Source organism: Sciurus carolinensis, chromosome 1, assembly GCF_902686445.1.
Source record: "Sciurus carolinensis chromosome 1, mSciCar1.2, whole genome shotgun sequence".
In the NCBI taxonomy this organism is placed as follows: domain Eukaryota; kingdom Metazoa; phylum Chordata; class Mammalia; order Rodentia; family Sciuridae; genus Sciurus; species Sciurus carolinensis.
The window spans coordinates 57,164,602-57,174,206 of NC_062213.1; the positions used below are offsets into that span (position 1 = coordinate 57,164,602).

Sequence of the window (9,605 nt, forward strand, 5' to 3'; positions counted from 1 at the left end):
AGAGGTCTACTTGCAAGAACAGGTTTGCCATAAAACTTATCTCCTTTTGCAATTTAATAGTCAATAAAGACTTTACATAAAGAATAAGGAAAGATTTGTATTAAACCAAATTCAAGTCAAAATAGTTGGGGATGTAGCTCAGTGGTAGAGTACTTGCCTCACACTGAAAAATATAAAAATCAATTCAATGAAGCAGGAGTTTATTCAGGGGATCAAGGGCTTAGAAAGATTTAGGAAAGCTAAAGTAAAAAGACCCTACCAAGGATCTTATTCCCTACCAAAATTAAAGCAACAGTAACAAAACTATGAATTTGACCTGCTTAATTGATATTTCCTGGTGCTTTTATAGATTCAATATTATGAGATTTCTTTGAAATTTGCAAACTTTTTTTAAATTTTGCATTTGGATACTGATCTTCATGACTATTGGAAATTTTCAATTTTGATGTTTTGTTTTGATTTGGTTTGGCTGAGTTTGGATTTTATTTTAAATTTGCTAATTTAAATATGGTTGTTATTGAAGAATGCCTGCAAAACACCTCTAGTCCCATTCATTAGATCATTCTTGAATGATTAATGCACAGTACATGCAATAATATTTTGCTTCATTTTGTATATTGAGTATGCCTCATTTTAAGCCAAAAGAGCATGAAAATAAAGAGAAAAACATATATACTGAAAAATTTAAAAATGTAAATCCATTAGATGACTACGTAGAAACATATTTGTATTTGGTAAATGGTCCTAATTTCATAGAATTTAATTTAGAATTGAAAAGTTATAATCTGGGTTAATTTAGAATTAGAATCAAAATGATCCTACTTATCCAATCTAGATAAAAGTTTAAGGTCTCAGAGAATGAAAACAATATATGATATCATTTTGGACAAAAAAAACCCACAAAAAATAGGAAATAGAAAATTTTATATTTAACTGATTTGAGTAATAACTTACCAAGGAAGATCAAAACACTAATTGGCCATAAAAAAATCTAATAAAGAGAAATGAGAAGAAAAACTTGGGGTTAATTAGGGAGAATTGCTGACATGGTAAAAGGAACAAGAATAGCAAAGCATACAGCCACCATTTAATAGGACATGTTACTCAAGATATATATGACATTCTACTCCCTTGTTTGAAGAAATCATTGTCTGACATACCATACTCAATGACTTAGTATTTTAGTCTCTTGACAATTTTCGTGTTCATGTGAATGGTAGTTCCAGTCTTTTGGAATGTTAGTTAATTGGCACAGAGCAATATGACCAATATCCCAGGAACTCAGGGAGGTACAAGATCATTCTAGATTGTTATTTATCTATTTATTTAATCATTTATTTTTATGGTACTGATAATTGAACCCAGAGGCACTCTACCACTGAGTTACAGTACCCCAGCCCTTCTTAAAATGTAATTTTTAATTTGAGATAATTGCCTAGTCTGGCATCAAACTTGTGATGCTCCCGTCTTAGCCTTCAGAATAGCTGGGATTACAGGCATGTACCACCACACCCCATTTAGGTTGATGTTTGTTAATTTCATTACTGCTGCAATACATCTAATCATTCCATGTCATATAGATGAGTTAATGGATGTACTAGGACTCCAAGGTAATAACAAATATGCTGGAACAAACCTGTTGGAAGGGGAAGCAGGTTGCACTAATTTTCTAACCCAACAATAAATGGATTTTAAAAAGATGACCTTCCACATGGAAAAAATAGTTTAAATCTCTATTAAATATTAAATTTCGACATGTCAATGTCAGTCAGTAGTTGATATTGTAACATTCCTTGATGTTAACACAACATCGCTGAGACACTGATTCTCCATAAGAAAAGCAAGTCAAGACCTGTGCCTGTGATGTCTCTGTTTTCCACAGGTCATACTTGGATAAAGTCTGTAACTTGAAAGGCATTTTGTTGACTGCAGAGAATTTTAAGTTGAGTGAGATACAGTCACTGCTGTGTAAAAGCTCATAAGAATAACTCAATATCTTCACATAGTAAGTGCATAATATAAAGGGAATTTGTGCAGGTACTTAGGCAAGACATTTTTCCATTTATTTCAAATACTATGCATGAAGAAAATTGTTGTAGGTAATTTCCTACAAAGGCAGTGGTTAAGAGCATAGCTACTCTAAAATCTGGCATATAAAAGAAAGTTTTGATCACCTATAACACACCATTGACATACAAAAGGGTCAGATGATGCAAACTGCATAAGCTATAACTGCTGCTCACTCAGATAAGCAACCTGGGAAATATTAGATTTCTCTTTTAGACAAAACAATCCTTATTCCAACAATATACAAGTGATTTTCATAAGGATCATTTTAAAGAATATAAAATTAGGCACTGGATAGTGCACTCTTTTTTAAAATTATAAAGCTTAAGGACAAAAATTTTAAAAAGGACATAGAAATGAAGAGAATATAAGAAAAGAAAGTCAGCTATCTCTGGTTTCTTTGCCTCATTCTTTCCCACTTGGCCTGAACCTAATTTTGCGAATTAATTCATAAGTATTCTCAAGTACTCCTTGATAACAAAAGTTTCCATCATGCCTTTTTCACCTTTCAAACCATTATACTATTCCTTTTGTCATTACTATACATCTTTAAAAAGTTGTCCCCTCTCACTTTATTTCCTTCTTCCCTCATCCTCCATGAATCTATCTACACTGCTCTTCTCAAACTGTTGTCATGAGGACCATGGATAATCTCTGCTCTGGCAATTTTAGTGGACACACTTGTCAACATCTATCTTGCTCAACCTCTTTGTGACTTCTGGAAATACTAACTGCTTACTCTATTTTGAAATTCTGTCCTCCCTTGCCTTCTGAGGTGCTGACTTCTGACTTTGACTTTTCTGTCACTACTTGCCAGGAGGCACTTCTTTCCCCATCTACCCTGCAGTGCTGTATCTTAAGTTTCCTCCAGGCATAATTTTTCTCGTTCTAAAATGCAAGTTGAGTAATTTCATTCATTTTCATGACTCTGGCCATCACCAATATGCTGACCTATACACCTCCAACAGAGTTCCTGACAGTCTGACATGGCCATTTTGATTAAGCCATAAGAATACACCTTTCATTTTGACTCTTATAATGCTCAAAACAGACAGTCTGATCCTATAGCTGAATTTTGTTCCATAAAACTAAGTATGATTATTTTTGAACTCTCTAGTAAGTCTTCCAGAGACAAATAGTTCATAGAAAGTTTTGATGCAGCTTTAACAATGAAACTCCAATTCCTATTATGAAGCTAGCAAACTCTTTGACAAAACTAGCCCAATCCAAGTTGAATATAAAGAACAAACATACCCTGATTATGAGTACAATTGCAAAATGCCAATATTAGCAATTTAAATTTAGCATTATGTTAAATGTATGGTTCGTTCAGTAATGCAAAAAGAAAAAAACATGACCATGTAAATAGATGCCCAGTAGTCACTTTATAAAATTCAACATTGTCTCCCAAGCTCAGACATGGAAATCAAACAGAGCAGATCTAGATTAAAGGTAATTCACTCTTATAGTTGTTTTGTTTCCATTGAACAGGTGAATTAAATTTTGGATCCTTATTTCACTACAAAATGAATTTAAATTATCTTAAATCTCTGGTTAAAAAAATAACATATTATCCTTTCCTTTTCATACATTTATCATTCTTGGAATTACACAGACTGAAGCCACCTTAAAGACATGCATTGCTATTTATAAGGTGTAACAACATTTGTAGAGTGCATGACCAGTTACAGAATTTTTAAGACCCAGAGGAAAATGAAAATAAGAGTCCCCTTGTTCAAAAATAATTAAGAATTTCAACACAATGACAGCACAGCAGTAAGCAAAACATGGGTCCTTCAAAACATAGTACCCTGTGGAACTACATAGATCCCATGCCCCTAACATTGTCTTTGTGTGTGCATGCCTGTATACACACATGTATTTGAAACAAGTTTAATATTTTTCTTGAAAAATTAAATCACAGGAACTTCAGAAAACATCCATGCTTAGTATACTATATGGAATTCAGAGTCCAGCCTACAAGGAATAGTCATATTAAGTTGGACAATATGGTACAGTTAATAGGAAAATATTTTCAGGTTAAAAATAATTGACCATTTGGACTGAAGATTGTAGAACGTTAAAAGAAACACTGGTTACTAACATACAACAATTTTCTCTTCAGGCTGACATCATATAATTTCATTTCAATATTTTTCTATTATAAGAATATTATCTTCCCTTATAATATTTATTGAAAATAATTCATAAAATTTATATTTGTCTCTTTTTTGGTTTTTCTGCACAATTCATTGGTTCTATGAGTAAGCATAATAACTGCTCCATTTCTTTAATCATAAATCATTAGCAATTTAAAAATTTATAAAACCCTTTATCCTTGCCCATCTGTGAGATAAAAAAAATTTAATTCAGTTTATCAAGAAAAATAGCTAATTTAAGACTTTGGGAATTTTTTCCACTGATACTAATTTTGTCATAGAATTGTCTATAATTTGACGTAGTTAAAAGGTGCACCTATTAATATAATCATAAAAAGTCCAAATGCTTTCAGAATATTCTCTTTAAAAGACAGAGTCCAGTGATGAATTTACTCTCTCCTGGAGTTCTAAATAATTTTCCCCCAAAATTTGCTTATGCAAAGGCCCTTATTCTGCCAGGTTTTATGGTGATTGCATCAAAAAGGAAGACGGATTTCCTCCTGGGCAAGTTGTTGATGGAAGCTCTTTTACTCTGTCCCTGAAAAGTTAGAAAACAGAAGAAGGGAAAGAAAAAAGTGCAGGCCATGAGCCATTACATGCCTCCATGCTTCCGTTAGAGATTTAAATAACTAATCACCAACACAGGCATGTTTAGTTATAGAATTTATCTTTAACAGTCACTCTAGCCTCATCTTTCCCTTCTACCTATTGCCCATTTAGGTGCCAATAAAATGGGAATAGTTGGCTTTTCCCATTCCATTCTGTCTCCTGGTCTCATTTGTTTCCCTTTTACTATTCCACTTTTCTTCTATTTACTTTCTACCTTCACATACATTCTCTTTTATTGTCCTAATTTTGCTAGGCAAACTCTGGCATATTACTTAAGGAAGTCTCTGATCCCACCTCTGTGAATTGCAAATAAGAAAATGTTCTACCTCACCGGAAGTTTTGCATGGGACAATATATGTAAAATGCTTAGCACAATATTGGTACAGAACGATCTTCATGCCATCATTCTCTCTCATGCTATCACTTAGTAATACTGAATGCCAACCATGACTACACACTGTTTTAAATGGAAGCAAGCTTGCCTGGGCATAGGGAAGAAAAGGTCCATATATTGCAGCATAGTGAGGATGAAATGGGTACCAGGGAGGGTGGTAGGACCTAGATCACACAAGGCCTTGAGGACCTGGTACACAGTGGGAAGTGGCCCCAGGGTGAGAAGTGCAACCAGATATCATGCTCCTCTGAGCAGAATGAAGGGGTAGTGGGAGAGAGGGAAAACTGGAAGATTCCTTAGACAGCTTCTGTAGTCAGCTGGCAGGGTTTATTTTGGAGGTGGCACTGATAGGACTTGCCAATGTGGGAAAAAAGACTACTAGAGGAATCAAAAGATCCAAATTTCAGGCTTGAGTCACTGTTCCTCACTCTCTAATTCATTGTTTCTTTATCTCCTTCTCCTTCCTCTTGGTCTCTTTTCCTTGCTACACTATTACAGAATCTGGAATGCTCTTTACCAACTCCAAGTTCATTACTGTTCAGGTGTTGATTTAGAAGTCACAACTCCAGAAACCTTTCCTGAGTTCCCCACTGTGGGACAGGGTCACACCCACATGATGTCATCATCCTTCCAGCATCAATTTCTATATAATTTGTACTATTTGCAAGGTCTTCCTTCTAACACAAGCATTCCAGGCATGGACTTTGGAGCCAGAATATAGCAGTTTTTTGTCTTAATTCTGCTAAGTAAACTCTGGCATATTACTTAAGGAAGTCTCTGATTTGCATGTGTAAAGTGCAAATAAGAGAATGTTCTACCTCATAGAAAGTTTTGCATGGGACAATATATGTAAAATGCTTAGCACAATATTGGCACAGAGCATATGCTAAATAAACAATAATTTATTATCTCTGTTGTTACTGGTTTGCATTACCCACCTTCATCTAAGCAGGATTTCTGCAGAGTATCAGAAACAAAACTAAAGTAGAAAATGCTTAGGTAATTCAGGTCTTAGAAAACATTATCTCCTCAGTGACACACAGACGAAATGGATAGTTGGATTTATTAGCCATCCATGTCGGATACACATGTGGAAGTCATCGTTACAGTAATTTTCCACATTCTCTACTTAATTTGGGCTTTGATTTTCTAAAAATAGCACTTACCTACCAGATTAGGTGGGGCCACAGAATTACTTTTCCTTAAGATCCCACCTGAGCAGGTGCATGCACAGAAGACAGAGAAAGAAACTAATTAGAGAGGTTGGAGGGGCAGAGGGCGTGACCCTCTTAATCATTCTTCACTTCCTTTTTTTTATAAGATGACTTGGCAACGTCTGTCACATCCGCGGCAGAAGCGGCGACGCCTCCTCGGTGGCGTCCTCTTGCAATTGCCCAGCTTTCGCCCAGCACATTTGTGGTTTCCGTGGACATATTAGCAACCAATGGTTTTAGCTCTCGGTCGCCCAAGAGTTGCCAAGGCGGTTAGAAGTCATCTGAAAAGTCTTTTACCCTGAATCGCTCTGAATCAGAAGGCCACCTGATTTCTCCTGCGGTACTTGGCAAGTTTGCACCTCCCTCTGGTCCTGGTCCAGGTGCATGGAAAGCGCTAAGGAAGGACACGGGTGCCCAGCAGAGAGGAGATGGTAAAGGCGTCCAGAGGATAAACCTAAAGATTGAACCTACAGACTAAGCTCAAAGAAGAAACTGAAAGTACACTGCCGGCTGATCCTACGGAAGTTATGGAAAAAGCAAAGCACAGAGCCAGGCTGTGATGTGTGCCGCCCCTCCTGGGATGGATGAAACAACAGGCGCGGCGTGGGTGAAAGAAACCAGCTGCAGAGACTGGCCTGTTCAGCGCGGACTTGTGTCAACTCCGCGGAAGACCATGGTCCTGGGAGTGATTATGGGTGAGAGCGTGCTCCTGTTGCAGTTGTGGTCATCATGACTACGCCCGCCTCCTGCAGACAATGTTCCATGGTAAGCGCTCTACTCCGGGGCGCACAAGTTCGCGCGCCAGGCGCGCCTGGGGACTCCCGGACGCGCTGCGATTCTCCCCACCCCCCCCCCCCTGCGCCAAGGCACGTCCGGGAATAGCCCGGCTTGCCCTTTGGACCTGCGGAGAACACTGCCTCTCCCATGGTTAGCCGCTACCAGCTCCTGAGTACAGTGGCCCATAGTCTTTTGCACCTGGGTTTGCTGTCCCTAGCAGACTGTGAAAAGCAGTTCCGACACCTACCTTCTGTCCCGAGACTGAACGCTGCAACCTCCACGCCGCTCAGCGGTGACAACTTGCAGCCAGATCTCAGAGGTAGTCAGTGACTTCCAGTGACAGTCTGTCCCTAACCAGCGTTGCCCTGGGCGAGCACTGAGCCAAACCAGCCATACCCGTGCTCCAGGCAGCGCCAAGTTACTCACAGGCAGCCTGGGTTCAACGAGTAGCTGGACTCTTGCAGCCCCGAACTTCTCACAGAACTGAAAGCGAAGCTCCCTGGGGACGCGCTTTTAAGCCCCAAGGGACTGGTCTCTGTAAAACCCCGTTTTTCCCCCTCAGTAAGACTGGGAGTTTCCATCTGGGGCTGTACCTTGCGCTGTTTTCTGGGAACCCACGTCCCAGGATTTGCATTGAGAAAAGCCAGACTTTGCTTTGTCTTACGTGCTCGATCCTTGATGGAAGCAGGATTAAATAGGCATGCTTCTAAATTCTAAACCCCTGAAGATATCTGATATATTTTATTTCCGCGTAATAAGGATTTAAAATGGACAAGGACAGAATTAACGTGGGTTGGATCCTATTGACAGCCTTGTGATCAGTGTAAGGGGCTAACCATAAAAAAATTTTAAATGTTGGAAGAAAACAGGAGAAGGAGATGTGAGGGGAGAGGATCTGCTTAGGGAAATTGGAATGTTTTACTGTTTTACTTAAGTTAGAAAACCTGTGCGAGATAGAGAGCCAGCCTTCTGCTCTTCCTTTTGATGGTCTGTGCACTTCCCTGACTACTCTGTTCATTTCCCCTCTCATAGATATTTAAAAACCTAGAATTGACATAACTGGGAGCAACAGCTCAGTAACAAAATAAAGTGGGGAGGGAAAGCATGAGAGAATATCCAAGACCATTATGGATTTGTTAGGGAAGGCCTCCAGAAGTTTAAATGTAGAATTAGAAATGGAACTATATTTGTGTTTTCTATGCAATGCCCTTGGTTTCTCCTGCAATCACCTCTTTCTGGTTCTTTCCTAATTCTAATCCTTGTACTACCTCTGATCTAAAGTAGAGACATAAAAAGAGAAAAGAAACTCAGAGTGTATATTTTAGTACGGAACCTTTATTTCCTGATGGACTTCTACCATCAAGACTGCATAGGAATACTGTTTACATCTGTTTCTTTTGAGAGGTGAAGTAGATAAGCCCAATGTGGTGACGCCCACCTGTAATCCCAGCCATTTAGGAGGCTGAAGCAGGAGGACTACTGAGTTCAAGGCCAGCCTGGGCAATTTAGGGAGATCCTGTCTCAAAATAGAAACCTTTAAAAGGACTGGAGATACAGCTCAATGGTAAAGGGTTCAAACCTCAGTACCAAAAAAAAAAAAAAAAAAAAAAAAAAAAAAAAAAAAAAAAAGAAAGGAAGAAAGAAAACACACCTCAAGTTTCATTTGTCTTCTTACCTTTTTACTTCAGATCAGAGGAACTGCAAGTGTTAGAATCAGGGGAAAACCAGAAAGATGTGACTGCATTGGAACCAAGGGCATTGCAAAGAAAACATGGAAATGGCTCAATTTCTAAGTAGATGATGACTCACTATGTGATCCTCAACTATGCTATCTGGTTTGGGTGATTTCTTCATATTTGAGGACAAAAAAAAATGGAATAGTAGAGAACCAAAAATGATTAGAAAATTACAAATGGCACCATTTCAGTGTTTAAATATCTTAAAAATAGAAAAGGTTATTTTGTAGGACCAACTAACAGGTGTATTCACATTCATGTGCTGGGATTTTTTTTCTCCTAGTGTCACTCACATTACCTACTCAAATAAAAGCAAATATTTAGTGTCTTTTTCTCAGAAATAAGGGTATATGATACAGTTTCAGAGCTTGGCCAGAAATTACCTTTGTAAAGTTTATGCAGAAAAGGAAATTGGTTCTTCTGCCTTCCTCTTAAATATATGTATGCCTTTTTTTAGGAAGTGGGGTGCCTCAGCAGCTAAAAGCTGAGTTTCTAGACTCCTTTACCTAAACAGAACAGATTTGAATCTTGACTCTTACTAGGCACATTCTATTTAACTTTCTATGGGCCCTAGATTCTACACCTGTAAAATATAAATAATTTTTAAGTGTCTCATGAAATGTTTGGGAATTATATTCCCAGCGAAAAG

The 9,605-nt window shown here is 38.0% G+C and overlaps 1 protein-coding gene and 1 long non-coding RNA gene across 6 annotated transcripts in view; one reads left to right on the forward strand and one right to left on the reverse strand.

Moving 5' to 3' along the window:
- LOC124983158 (uncharacterized) overlaps positions 1 to 8,409 on the reverse strand; it is a 29,973-nt gene extending 21,564 nt beyond the window's left edge. Inside the window, exons 1-2 of one of the 2 annotated variants that reach the window (XR_007108360.1) lie at positions 7,468 to 8,409; positions 6,396 to 7,189 (exon numbers count right to left, since the gene is read on the reverse strand). This is a non-coding gene — a long non-coding RNA (uncharacterized LOC124983158). The remainder of the gene's footprint in view (positions 1 to 6,395; positions 7,190 to 7,467) is intronic. The other variant, XR_007108359.1, reaches the window with a different exon arrangement.
- Positions 6,581 to 9,605, forward strand: part of Il7 (interleukin 7) — a 73,560-nt gene continuing 70,535 nt past the window's right edge. For all 4 annotated transcript variants that reach the window (XR_007108358.1, XR_007108356.1, XM_047550126.1 and 1 more), the window contains exon 1: positions 6,581 to 7,208. Coding sequence is in view for 2 of the 4 variants with exons in the window: in XM_047550126.1 (XP_047406082.1) it covers positions 7,199 to 7,208 (10 nt within the window). In the remaining 2 variants the exon portion in view is untranslated. The remainder of the gene's footprint in view (positions 7,209 to 9,605) is intronic.